Source organism: Diaphorina citri, unplaced genomic scaffold (assembly GCF_000475195.1).
Source record: "Diaphorina citri unplaced genomic scaffold, Diaci psyllid genome assembly version 1.1 scaffold395, whole genome shotgun sequence".
Taxonomy (NCBI): Eukaryota; Metazoa; Arthropoda; class Insecta; order Hemiptera; family Psyllidae; genus Diaphorina; species Diaphorina citri.
In genome coordinates this window covers 51,197-65,876 of record NW_007377830.1, presented here as the reverse complement: position 1 = coordinate 65,876, position 14,680 = coordinate 51,197, and the positions used below count along the sequence as shown (strand labels likewise).

At 37.6% G+C, this 14,680-nt stretch overlaps 1 protein-coding gene across 1 annotated transcript; it reads right to left on the bottom strand.

Moving 5' to 3' along the window:
• Nucleotides 1-8,310: 8,310 nt before the first annotated feature.
• Nucleotides 8,311-8,728, bottom strand: LOC103508397 (probable protein phosphatase 2C T23F11.1). Its single transcript, XM_008472940.2, has one exon. It carries the CDS (start codon nucleotides 8,713-8,715, stop codon nucleotides 8,311-8,313), a length of 405 nt encoding a protein of 134 aa, XP_008471162.1. The 5' UTR covers nucleotides 8,716-8,728.
• Between the last annotated feature and the right edge of the window lie 5,952 nt (nucleotides 8,729-14,680).

Genomic DNA, 14,680 nt, shown 5'->3' with positions numbered 1-14,680 from the left:
ACAAAATATAATAATGTTCACAAAATGTTTTACTTCTCGACCAAAAAAAAAAAAAAAAAAAAACTTTGGAAACTTTTTCGGAGCAATTTATCAAAAACTGTTTTTGTGTTGAAGCACACAGAGTTTTCATTCTGAGTTATTATTTATTTTTACTTTTTTATCTTCTTCAGATCTCTAATCTCCTGGCTAGAAATAGCCATACATAATAATTTTCAGCAAACTTTTGTTTTATCGACGCGACAGTAGACTTACGTATAGCAGCCCTGTAAAATCCACTTGGCAATAGAACAATAATAACATGGAGTACCTAAACACCAACACAAAATATAATAATGTTCACAAAATGTTTGACTTCTCGACCAAAAAAAAAAAAACTTTGGAAACTTTTTCGGAGCAATTTATCAAAAACTGTTTTTGTGTTGAAGCACACAGAGTTTTCATTCTGAGTTATTATTTATTTTTACTTTTTTATCTTCTTCAGATCTCTAATCTCCTGGCTAGAAATAGCCATACATAATAGGTGTGTTTTTATTTATTGATCCACACTGTTATGTACAAAATAGTCATAGGTATTGATGTATTAAATAAATCAAATTTTCTGATAAGAAAATCAAATGAGAAGAACTTTTCTTCAACTGCTTCTGATATGAAGGAGAGAAATTGTTGGCAAATCCGTCTTATTCTTAGCAAGGAACTTGCTCTATTATGTGCTGAATTCAAGTGGAAAACGTAACTGCTCCTACATCTGCAGTGCTGATTTGCTAGGGAAAAATTTGTCAGAACACATTCAACTGTGAAAAAAACAGAAATCTCTTCATTTTATCTCTCTCCCAACCTTTTCCTTTCCCACCATCAAGACTCCCTCCCTTCCTCCCTAATGCAGGAGGGCAGGGAGATATAGTTTTCCACAATCCGAAAACAATTTCATTCCCAATTTCACATTTTGATCCAATTAGGCGGAGGTAGGAACATAATCTGATAGAACACAGTGGCCATTCCATGCCAGTAAGCCATCAACCAGACAAGCTTAATACTGTTCAGGGTGTATACTGGAGCACAGAAATGGAGATAATACCGGGAGTTTTTACAGGAAATTTTTACTTTTTTATCTTCTTCAGATCTCTAATCTCCTGGCTAGAAATAGCCATACATAATAATTATGTACTTTGGGTGTATACCTTATTCATTTGTTTATTAATCTTATGTAGGTACACAATATGATATACTTCTTCAGTTTTAACCTTTATGTGATGTTTGGGTCAAAAGTGACCCATTGGTAACTTTGACGGGCTATGATGGGTTTGAAGTGGTATGCAGTAGGAAATTGCGATTTGGTGTCTTCGTTTGTGAACACATTTTTTGACATTTTAACTGCCTAAAATTTATACTACTTTCGTTCACTGATTCAATTTATGAGTGAAGTACATTGAAGAGGTTGTAATGCTTTGTTACATGGTGCTGGCAGGCTGGCAGTAACTTTATAATAATTTATTGTAACAATTTTATTTTATAGCCCGGGAAAATATTTGGTTAGCCCTACTTTCTTGAAAATTCCACATTAAGTCAAATTAAATTAAATTCACATGAATCTTTTTAGGTAGGTATACCTTTTTGTTCTTTTAATGTGATAGAAAAAGCTCAAATTATTATTAACAGCCCAATATTGAATAGCCAGATATAAAGAACTTTGAAGTTTTGAACTTGGTGGATTAAAAATAGAAAGGAACTACGATTTTGTTCTATTTTAGGACCACGTAGGGTAAGTATGTACATATTTGAATTTCCAGCTTATCCAGATTTGACTGTACAGTCGAACCTGGATAAGAGAATCCAGGGGACCACCCTTTTTTTTCTCTCTTATATCCAGGTTTCCACTAAATCCAGTTTCTCTTATAACGAGGCTCAGCATAGTGATTTTCTCTTATATCCAGGTTTTTGTACCATATTCACATATTACTTGTGTATACATAGAGTACACAGTTACACAATCATAATCATATTACACCCCTAATTATGTACTACATACGTATATTATAAATATGTATATTCAAGTAAGTAGATGAGTGAATGAAAAAGTCATTGATGAACGGTAGAAAAGGGTTATGTACATGAAAATATACAAATCTGCAGCGAGCCTAAACTTGTAGAGACAATAATAATTGCAGTTCATAATGTTGACTTTAAGACAAATTTTCTTATACATATAGAGATACGATTTAAGCAAATTCTCTTATATAGAGGTAAATCGTTACCTTGGGCTAGAAAACAAATTCTCTTATATCGAGGTTTCTCTTATATCCAGGTTTTTGGCTCAAAAATGAAGGGCCCAGAAAATTTTCTCTTACATCCAGGTTCGACTGTATTAGTTTTTTTCCTCTTTCTTTTTTCAAAATGGGTTGTAATTTTTTATGTAAAAAAGCTCTTCTTTTATACGTACTTACATAATTTAACTTATGAAGGCTGCAGTACAGAGATTTTCTTTTATTTCAAATTGTTCGCTTTCTTTTTTCAAAATGGGTTGTAATTTTTTATGTAAAAAAGCTCTTCTTTTATACGTACTTACATAATTTAACTTATGAAGGCTGCTGTACAGAGATTTTCTTTTATTTCAAATTGTTCATAATTATGTTTTGATATACGAGAGCTTTCTACTACATCTCGTCCTTCCTTATTTAGAGGCCCATTAAGTTCTTTTACTTGTGCATTAAAGAGTTACGAGTATTCTTATTCTCTTGTGAAATAAGATCAAGCTGATGGGCAGTTGAGGTTGAAGTCTGAGCAAAAGGAAAATTACATAAAGTACGATAAATTATTACTTTATTATTAGCTACCTTTATTTTTTTAATACGAGCAGTTTATAACAGGAACGAACGAACGATTAAAATTTATTTGTATTCATTTCATTTCATCTAATGCAAGTTATGTAAGAGAAAAAAAAATCTGCCTTCCTTCGTTAACAAAGTTAGTGTCGAGCTTTAGCATTGGGAAAGTATATTATTTAAATGGAAATTAATGGCTTTCTAATTACCTAAATATTTATCTTGTGGACTTAAAAAGTTTGCTCAAAGTTCATCAGGGCTTGTTACTACAAGATATATCAAATTACTTTCCTAAGAAAATAAAACTTTCGACTTTAAATAACGAAGAGACGGAATACGGAGGGAATGGAAAGGCCATCAGTGGCGTAGGGTGTGGATCGAAATAATCAAAGAAGTTGTAGTGGGAATTACAATAAATATAGAACCTGTATTCTACCATACAAAGGAATGAAGTATCCCATGCTTGTATCGTGACAAGGGGGTTGAAATATTCATGCTGATGATCATCATTACTTGCTCAAAGTTCATCAGGGCTTGTTACTACAAGATATATCAAATTACTTTCCTAAGAAAATAAAACTTTCGACTTTAAATAACGAAGTAGACGGAATACGGAGGGAATGGAAAGGCCATCAGTGGCGTAGGGTGTGGATCGAAATAGTCAAAGAAGTTGTAGTGGGAATTACAATAAATATAGAACCTGTATTCTACCATACAAAGGAATGAAGTATCCCATGCTTGTACCGTGACAAGGGGGTTGAAATATACATGCTGATGATCATCATTACAATTTTCTCCTCCAATATTCCTACCTCTGCGCTGTGGTATTGGATCATTTAATTTTGTTTGTGTTCTCATTAATGTAATTAAGTCACTACCTCGAATACCCCATACAATGTTCAAAATTATTAAGTTCTTTACTTGGACAAGATGAAGATTGCTTTCATGCTTATGGTTGGTTTTGGTTCATCATTGTCATCAACAGTGGTACCTATTCTTTAAGATCCAAAGTCAAATGCGTCCCTGTTGTTTGATAGCTAAGACATACTATTAGCGTCATGCTATGCCTTTCAGATTTGTGTACTTAGGTCCTGGTCTTAAGCTCTAGGTCCTAGGTGGACATAGGTTGCGTTTCTCTACGTCTAGGTGAATGATGGTTTCGTCGTATACTTGGGTACTTTTATCCACAATCTTCTTTTCTGCATCTATAGGTACCCACTTAAATACCTACCTATGTTGATACTTGACAGATATAGTAGGTACCTAACAGATAGGAGTATATTACGTAGGTAATAGTATTGCTAGCATAGGTACCTACCTATCGCAATAGTCTGCCTTGTAAGCGCTAGGTCGCGGGTTCGATTCCCGCCCCGGGCGGATTTTGTCGTGAACGGATAAGGTTCGTTCTCGAAACGGCTGGCTTTCTTCTATACCGTCTGCCTTCTCTTGCTTTCGGGACCACGGTTCCACACATATATATAGTCGTCGGCCATCGATCGACGAGAGGTGAATCTATACAGTCATGCTGTAGAGGCAGAGTGTGGACGGTTTCAGTTGACATCGATCATCGACGGCCGTCGACTATACGTGTGGACATAGCTTTAGAGTTTTAAAACAAATTAAAATATGTTAAACAAAAAAGTAAAAAAGGAAAGTTGTTTTCTAAATTTTTATTACAAGGGGGGCTTTTGATGTTTTGTATTGCAAGCGGGCCTTTTTGATATTTTGTATTGCAAGCGGGCTTTTTTGAGGAAGTACCTTATTTTCAATATGGTCGGTTGCGCGTTACGCGGGACTTTTTGAAAAATTGTTGTAAAAAAATTAAAAAAAGAAGAAAAAAAAAATGGAGAGACAAAGGAGAGACCATCCAAGGAAAATGGAAAAGTGTTTTGATTTTTCTTAGTGCTATCTTAACAAAACGTTACATTTATCTACCAGTGTACCAACTACCAACAGATTCAACGTGTGCAATAGTAAGTGATATAGAATATAGAAATAATGGTGGAAGAAGTGACATACTACGGGATGGGCATGCTACGACACAGACCACATGAGGCTAATGTAGCAGTGTTCTTTTCGCTCATCTGATGAGGGACATAGGTACTACGGGATGGACATGCTACTAAGTACTAATCCATATGAGGTTAATGTAGTACAAGTACAAAGTACATAGTTGTTCTATGGCTGCGAAATAAAAGCGGGTGTAAAACGTCCTCTAAAATTGATTTTTTTTTGGTCTGGTTCTAAGCTGACAGTCTAAACAAAGTACCTAATACCAACCTATTTATGTTGAGCGACACATTTATATGTAATCAGTAGACGTTAGAAAAATCAACGCCGTTTCGTGATAAAAATACTTAATAGCCTACTTACAGAGGGACTAGGAAAGTGTAATTGAGGAATTTGAAACCTTTGCTAACCTGTGAAACGGAAGAATACGAAGGAACATCATCATCATTATAGTAGAGAAGGTAGTAACACAACATTTCGTAAAAGTAGAAGGAGCAATGCTGAATATGCCAAAGCTCATCATAGAGTCGGATACCACAGAGGTCTCAGATTTTCTTACAAATAACACCTTCAACGGTGTAGATAGGTAGAGAATATAGGAATCAATGAAATGAAATTAGTGAATAGTGATCCGAGGTACAACTGTAAGTAGGTAATATAAAGTGGTGAAGAACAGGGAAAGGATGCAAGAGAAAGGAAAGGCTGTTGAAGAAAGAAATTAGAGGTGAAACCTACGTGGGATAAAAGAAGGAAAATATGTGGCCTGGGGGAGTGAGAGCGTTCACAACAGCTTGAGTGGTAATTTATAGGCCCCTAACGTTGCGCTAAAGAAAAGCGAACAAAGTTAGAAACGAAAGCAAAAAAAGCTTCTCTTTTTGCCAGCAATTTTCTGTTATTGAGGCTAACAAAAAATTGCCATTGCTAAGTAGGTAGGTATAACAATTTGGCCTGTTAATGTAAGATGTTACTTTTGTAGCATAGGTCTTTTTAGGTGTAATGAAACTGTTCAAGAGATTAGGCAGTTACCAATCATAAGGCCTGAGAAGTAGATACCTACTCCTTCAGAAGATGTTCCATGTATCTTAGCAGGAGGGTGTTGAATATGCTTATAACTAGGTATCTTATCTTATGATTTTATCTGTCAGATAGAGAGTGTCCTGGGAACACCATGGGATCTAGGGTAAAACACCAATGTAGACATAGACAGGGGCACTCCAAAAACTCGTAAATTGGAAGGAAGGTAAAAGGTAGCATCTCGAAGAAGGAGGAGAAGACGAAAAAACTTTCTTTTTTCCCTTCTTTTTTAGGGAAAAAAAAGTTTTACTTTCGTCTCCCTCTCTCCTCCCTGCCTAATTTTAGTTAAGGTATTTAAAGTATGATTTTTCCAAAATATCTCGCGGAACCCTTGCCGTCAGCTCGCGGAACCCCTAGGTTCCGCGGAACACCAATTAAGAAACACTGCCGTAGTGTGTCCCTCATCAGATGGGTGATAAGATCAAAAGTTTTGGATGTCTATTGAAAAGTATTGGGAGGATTTTGCAAAGAAAACTAGAGATTTAAAAAAAAAAAAAACGCCTCAGAAAAGTTGTTTTCTTTGAAACAGGCCCCGGAACACCGGCAGTACCTTCTCAAGGAGATTTTAAAACTGAGGCTCAAAACTGACATCCTGGAAATCCGAGACTTGGAGAGGAAAAACATCTATGAATGAGTTACTTACAATGTGTGAAGCTGATAAGACGATGTAATGCTCCGTCCCTCTCTCATCCTCTTATTCATGATGGCATTTGTGGATTTTGGGTTGTTGCATCAAGTCTGTTTTTGACATTGTTGGTGGATAATCCAACAGTGATGGTAATATTGTGTGGATTGTTCCAACAGTGATGACCTTTTCCCAGATCATAGCTTAATTCTAAGCAATGAAGAATGGTAAAGCCATGGGCTTGGACAATAATTATACCTGTTGGAGTATGGAGTAATTGTATTAGAACTGCTACTACCCTTGTTCAATCAAATATTCAAGGAAACAAGAATACCTGATTGCCTGGAAGCTGGAACTGACAAGAAACACTGACCCTATTAAAATAGGAAATGCCCATTGCCCATCCCGTAGTGTGTCCTTCATCAGATGGGTGATAAGATCAAAAGTTTTGGATGTCTATTGAAAAGTATTGGGAGGATTTTGCAAAGAAAAAAACGCCTCAGAAAAGTTGTTTTCTTTGCAACAGGCCTAAGATTGGGTGGGCCCTTTTTAGGTAGCCCAGATTAAAGTTAGGCCCTCTAGTAGAAAAGCGTTCAATTATTCGAAGCGCTAACGTTCACATTGAATTCATGTTGAATGAACCGCGATGCTAAGGCTTGCATGTCATTCAACTATAATTTACACAAAAGGCTACATGAAAACTCTCTCGCGTAACACGAGAACCACATTCCTTCGCTTGTAGTGACGTAAGACGTAAATCCAGGGGGGTGTTAGACAACGAATGAGCTCATCCCTTCTTTTTTAGGGAAAAAAAAGTTTTACTTTCGTCTCCCTCTCTCCTCCCTGCCTAATTTTAGTTAAGGTATTTAAAGTCATAACACAAAAGGCTACATGAAAACTCTCTCGCGTAACACGAGAACCACATTCCTTCGCTTGTAGTGACGTAAGACGTAAACCCAGGGGGGGTGTTAGACAACGAATGAGCTCATTGATGAACTTAAACCGCAAAACAATGACTGATATAAAATAGGAATCCACCTCAAATCCGTAGACCAGCGCAGCGGTAGCGTCTACCTGGGAAATTATAAGGGAGTAGACCAGAGAAACTCTAACCAGTTAAGCTAGCTGGTAGATAAAACAGGGTTTGAAGTTGAACGTCTTTAAAAGAACAAGCATGAGCTCATTGATGAACTTCAACCGCAAACAATGACTGGTATTCGGTATAAAATAGGGATCCACTTCAAATCCGTAGACCAGCGCAGCGGTAGCGTCTACCTGGGAAATTATAACGGAGTAGACCAGAGAAACCCTAACCAGTTAAGCTAGATAAAACAGGGTTTGAAGTTGAACGTCTTTAAAAGAACAAGTCCTAGTCCTCACGATACCGATCGATGGTTGATTCCACATCTAGCAAAGCAGGTAATAAAGTCAGAAAGCAGGTAACTAAGTAAGGAGAGGCTTTTAGCTAATGCTCTGCAAGACAGCCATGAAACACCTAAGGAAAAAGCTACTGAAGATCGTTCGGACCTTCGAGCCTAGTTAGAAATCAGCTTAACTCCGTACCCAAAAGCCCACTCCGAGGCTTATGTGTAGGGACAAACAGCCCTAAAGGACGGGTTAAGCTTTTACGAATCTACGAACGAAGAAAGTGAGCGAGTTAGTCAGTCAGTAACTAAATATATGTAGCTTCCTTTTACCGATTTAGGATAAATAAAAAAAAAGCATCATTACAAAAAGGAACTATAAAACCTCAGATGTTACAGTTCCCTTTATCAAACCTCTTCAAACACTTACACAGTAGAGAATATTGTCTTTGATGAGTATACAAATGGCGGTGGTTCCGGCAAGCTCGTCTTTCAGCGCATCATCATCTAACATGGCTGCATCCAAATCCATGAATCCCTTCTTGAGCGCCTCCGTTATGTTGCCCTCCTTAAACTCTCTCGTCTTCACGATATACTTGTGTAGATGTTTCCCCGCAAACTGTGCTATCTTGGAGCCACCGTGGCCATCGTAGACGGCGAAAAACGCCGTCCCCGGGTCGTCGGGCAGGGAGAGAATGTGCGAGTGTGCGTCCTCCATGGTGATACGCCAGCCCTGCATGCAGCTGGCGCCGACCTTGTACAGGGGGTTCTGAACGGAGGAGGAATCCTTGTTGGTGACAGGCTCGGTGAGGGTTTGACCCATGGCGAAGCTGAAACCAGATGGATGGGACTGTTAAGTTAGGAGTTTGACCCATGGCGAAGCTGAAACCAGATGGACGGCACTGTTGAGTTAGGAACAAGTGGAGGTGGGTCCAGTGTTCGGGTGAGTGCAACATAGGAGGGGCAAATTTTGGTCGCACGTACGAAAAGAAAGAAGAAGAAGACGAAGAAGAAGAAGACACATTCACACGTGGCTTTGAATTTTCATCGGACCCGATAGGTGGCGCCAGTTACCAGAAAAGTCCAGGGGACCAAGGTACAACGGGGGCCAAGGTACGACTAGACACCCTACCTGGGGAATATTTAATAAGAATTATGTCTCTACTCCTCCTCCCCCCGTTTATTCTTCTTTCTCTCCTCCTCTCTCTCACTCTCAGTCTCACTCGTAACCTTCTGTCTCTCTTTTGTTTTTCTTTTTAAATATAATATTTTAGCAATTTCTTTCTCCCACTTTTTTACCTTCTATTACATTGTTTTTTATTTCTTCACATTTTTTGTGGAATAAACTTTAAAAGCAGACTTTTGAAGAAGAAAATAATTGCTATCAACCAATCTGGAGGAAGAGGAAAAGTTGAGCTTCAGTTGTAGGTGGACGACGAGGAAAATTTCCTGTAAACGTTGCAAAACCAGCGGCACAATGGAGAATGGGAAAGAAGAACGCAGAATAGACAAGAGAAAAACACTAATGCTCTAATTAATGGTAGCGAAATAGAAAATAGGCATGTAAATTATGAAAGCGCTTAAACATAAACAGAAGGGTGTTGTTGCGGGGGTTGCGTGGTGGGGCAATATAAAATATTCTTAAGCCTCTTTCAGATTCAGAGCACATAATTAAGTTGATTCTACGGCGTTTTGAGTGCTGGAAAATATGGTGAGGTTTTTGGAAACACTTTTACTTTGTTGGTCTGGAGGGAGGAGGGAAAGAAAGTTTGTGAAAGTTCTACCGCGTGGTGGAAGAGTGATATTTAGACTTCCTCCCAACCAACACTCCCTTCTTCTACTTATAATAAAACCGTGTCTAAGTGGCTAAATATACCAATCCGAGTCCATTTTTCTCTGGATATTGAGATTACCTACCTACAAATTTACCCCTTCGATTCCCATATTTTATGAAAAGTTTGAAATCAATTTAGAAGAAACAAAGTACATTACTTGTACATACATAGAGTAAAGAGGGCATCCTTTACATTTCATCAGCAAGTTCGGGAGCTCGGAAGGAAATGGACAAATCAATCCCTATTAATCCCCTTTCTCACGGGGAACTGATTTTGACAAAACGAGGAATTGATCATTATGCTCCTTCGTGTGTTGGGGAGGAATAAAAAGATTTGGGAATTGAATTTCTGTTACGTCTTCTTCTCCAGAACATTTTTCTTTATCCTCTTCCTCCTCCTCCTTCTTCTCCTCCTCTTGTCGTCCTCCTCCATACTTCTTCTCTTCTCCTTCATTGTTATCGGGGAAATGTTCCGCCGTGTTAGGCAGGGATGATCCTAGTGGAAGTCTCAGGAGGACGGGAGATATGAAAATAATGTTCCATGGAACTGAATGGAACACGTTGGGCGTAAGGTGTGAACTCACAGCAACACAGCATAAAGTTTGAACTGTGAACTCACAGCTAAGGTTATTTTTGAGTTCACCATAGTATTAGGTAGGTACTATAATTTAACGTATCCACATATCTATCTATTGTACGTATCCACATATTATCTATCTATTGTACGTATCCACATATCTATCTATTGTAAAGAACCTACCACACCATACTTACATAACGTTTAATATGGGACGTCATCGCGTCAATTAATATTGAAGAATAAAAGTGATAATAGCATGTAGGTAACCAACGCAAACTTCAGCAATGACTAGGGTGATCGCATACTAATTTTTCCTCGTCAAGTGGAAACCAGTTTCCAATGGCTGATGATTTTATGATCAAGCCACTGGTTGCATCTCACGTTCCTCTGACTTGTGTTTACATCTTTGTTGCATGCACCCGATGTTGTCCGGCAGAAATCTTTTTATATTCACTTCTATTTTTTCCTTCTATTGCAAGCTTTTCCTTACGATTTTATCCTCTCCTTTTCTCCATTCCTTGTTCCATATATTCATTTCCTACTTCTGTAAAAGGGTGACAAGGACATGAAGATGAGTCTTTTTGCCATAAAAGATTCACTAGATTTCCCTACAATTTCTAGAAGTCTTTTCAAATTTCAAATAGTTATACCATAGAAAGTGAGTACTCATAAAAATTATCAGTATTATTAGTTCTTTCCCTTAGGGCAAGGCAACCACTCTCTATCAGGTAGACCTGACAGGTACAGCTGAAAATGTCCGGCTGTCAGGTATACCTGATACCTGATAGCGAGTGGCTGGCCTTACTGCCCTGACACACTGCACACCACTGAATCTACTTACAATGTTATCACACGAAATTACGTCATCAGAACATTCCTCTGGCCTAGGAATAGATTGCAAACAGTGAAGCTGAAACTGATAAAAATCAAGCTTCATTTGATCAAATTAGATCAGTAAGTTGATAGCATTGTTTTGATTAATGAATTGGTAATTTTCTTCTACATTAATTGTTACCTAATGAATAGGTTTGCTAACAATTCAGTGAAACCCGATGCATTCAAAGAGTTCGGGTTGCATGTTGCATTCTTCGGAGATGAAAGAATCAAATTAACCATTCATGTTTCATGCTTTTAGGAATTTGTGACTTTTGATTGCAAACACTCTTGATGTTTGCCATCAAACACCACTGTCCATTTCTATCTAACATTTTCATCATCATTCCTGTGAATGTCGGTTGTACAGTAGGTATTAAGTCTCTTGTGGAAAAAGCTATCCAACTAAAACTGTGCTCCTTAAGCAGAAACAATTCTGCCAATTTATCAAATCAGTCTCTCTTTAAAGAGAAGGGAAAAATACCAGCAAACGAAGAAGCGTACTTTGGTTTTCAAAGTATATGTAGGTTAGGTATATAAAGAGAAGGGAAAAATACCAGCAAACGAAGAAGCGTACTTTGGTTTTCAAAGTATATGTAGGTTAGGTATACTTGTTCATACATTTGCCTACTTTAAATTCCTAGAGATATTGGTCCTTAGTCCTTATACTTACATATTACATACCTATGTATATGTAACTTTCTTCGTTGCGTTGGGTGGAATTATCAGAATTTCCAGGAAATCGTTCACTCCTCAGTATAAATATTTATTCTGTATTTGGGTATTTCCGCTAAAATCTTTTCTGATGAAACACAAATAAGCTGTGGTATTGGTCCTTAGTCCTTATACCTACATATTACATACCTATGTATATGTAACTTTCTTCGTTGCGTTGGGTGGAATTATCAGAATTTCCAGAAAATCGTTCGCTCCTCAGTAAATATTTACTCTGTATTTGGGTATTTCCGCTAAAATCTTTTCTGATGAAACACAAATAAGCTGTGGTATAAGTATTGATGGTTTTGGTTTAAATTTGAGGAATTTGCTCAAATCTGTGGGTACTTATATTCTGGTATGGTTTGGTCTGCCATATTCAGAATTTTGTCGAGGGGGGGGGAGTCCAAAGAGTGATATTTTGTAGAGGGGTGGGTGGGCCCCTCGCCCCCTTTAAACACGGCCCTGGTTTGTTGTTCCAAATAAGATTTTCATATACGTACAATCGTACATACACCTTTTTCGAAGATAAACATTTTGGGTTTCTGAGTATTTTAAGATTCGGTGGAGCAATACCCAAATACAGTGGTGAAATAAACTAAACTGGTGAGATAAAGGGACTACAATACAATACATGATGTCCTAATTCGACAGGCTAGATAAAGCATTACCTATATACAGTGGTGAAATAAACTAAACTGGTGAGATAAAGGGACTACAATACAATACATGATGTCCTAATTCGACAGGCTAGATAAAGCATTACCAGAAATATACCTTCTATGTTTTACATGGTTAAAATAACTTCCGCCTTACAAAGAGATATAGAAATCGTATTCAAAATGATTACACAAATTCTAATAGATTATTCCCAATTTTTTTCGACTTCCCATCTATTCTAAAATAACTAAATAGTACCTGGCGACCGACCGACGCGAGATTCAGACGACCATCTATGATTCTATATGAAAACCACCAATATCTCGAGAATATTAGAATGGTCGATTTCGCCCTGGACACCACTACACCACACAGCCAAACCCTTGTCCGAAAATTAATTTTCAATGAAGGCAGACATTGGCACCGCAGGACCTCACTCGTTTGAAAAACGTCATCCCATTACTTTTGATTAGGAGTACTATTGGATTTTCCCAAATTTGTGGTTTCAAGTGTAATGTATTGAATCGGTATTAAATAGAACAAAGCGTGGTCGTTTTGGGATACACCAAAAGAGGGAATAGCTATGTAGTTCTATGTATGACAGTGCTCGTATGTACCTACTGTGAGCGCAAATAATATGGCCTTAGGTCTTACAATATAAATGACTTTTGGTACCTACACATTCGTATACCGTTTGGTCCAGCACGGCTCTCTTGAGAGGAACCGATTGAACAATAGTTATGCAGGTATTTGTTTCCCAAGACTTATGTATTTACCAGCGGGATACCCGCGAGCTTTGCATCGCTCAGTTTTCGGCCAAAAATTTCGAATTTCTTGAATAACTCGCGAACGGCTGGCTGGAAATTTTGACCTAGCCTATAACCACCGCCATAAAAATATGAACCTGTGTACAAAATTTCAAGCTTCTACGACTTACCGTTTAGACGGCAACCTCTTACAGACAAACAAACAGAAAACCTCTCTTATTAATAAGATGCTTTATAGTTATGCAGGTATTTTTTTCCCAAGACTTATGTATTTATGCTTTATTATTCCCATTGTTTCTATTTGAGTTTCGTGGCGTCTTCCTTTGTATGACACTGCGAGTGTTTGGTGTCAATTTATTCATTATCATCCAAACACTTCTAAACTGAGCTAAACTCAATACATTGGTTTAATTTGATGGAAAATTTTACGATCCACTAGCTAACCCTAGTACTCTAATGTCATGAGGTTTCTCTCTTTGAAATCAGTGGCGGCCTATTGCGGAAAATGCCATGGGGTAGAAGCATGAGGCGAAATTTTGCTGATAAAGATTGCAGTGGAATGTTGATTGCAATTTTTTCTCCTCATGTGAAGAGGAAAACTTGATATTCCTAGGCGTAAAAGGGTGACAAGGACATGAAGATGAGTCTTTTTGCCATAAAAGATTCACTAGATTTCCCTACAATTTCTAGAAGTCTTTTCAAAATTTCAAATAGTTATACCATAGAAAGTGAGTACTCATAAAAATTATCAGTATTATTAGTTCTTCCCTTAGGGCAACCACTCTCTATCAGGTAGACCTGACAGGTACAGCTGAAAACGTCCGGCTGTCAGGTATACCTGATACCTGATAGTTTAATTAACCTGCATAGGAAATGTAACAATGTTACATGTAATTGAACTTGAGCACCAATAGGAAACGCATGCTTTTCATGTGTTTTTTTCCATGTAGGAATTTATTTCCTCATTCTTCCCTTACATTTTGCCTTTCAATGTATGAGGAATAGAAGTTTTCCCCTTTTGAAGCAGCGTTACACGTGGAGGTTCTCATGTCGACGCGACACGTGACTTATAGATAGGTCTTAGGTCAATTAATATTTGGTTGACTTGGTTGAGCTCAATATAATATATCATCTCGTGTTTTGTGGTAATATTTGGTCGAAATTCAGATTTTTTTCCCCCATCTTTCATCTGCGTTTTACCTCAACCTCGAGTTCCTGAAATCTGCTCAGGTTTTTTAAACTGAACAATTTTTCTTCGTCTTTTGAAAATTTAATTTTTCAATTTGGTAAAAAATATCTTCTCACTTTCTCCCTTCGTCGCACAGGGTTAATTTTTCAATTTGGTAAAAAATATCTTCTC

Bases quoted from the DNA above. Each gene is read 5' to 3' on its own strand.
- LOC103508397 (XM_008472940.2), bottom strand. From the start codon at position 8,715: ATGGGTCAAACCCTCACCGAGCCTGTCACCAACAAGGATTCCTCCTCC.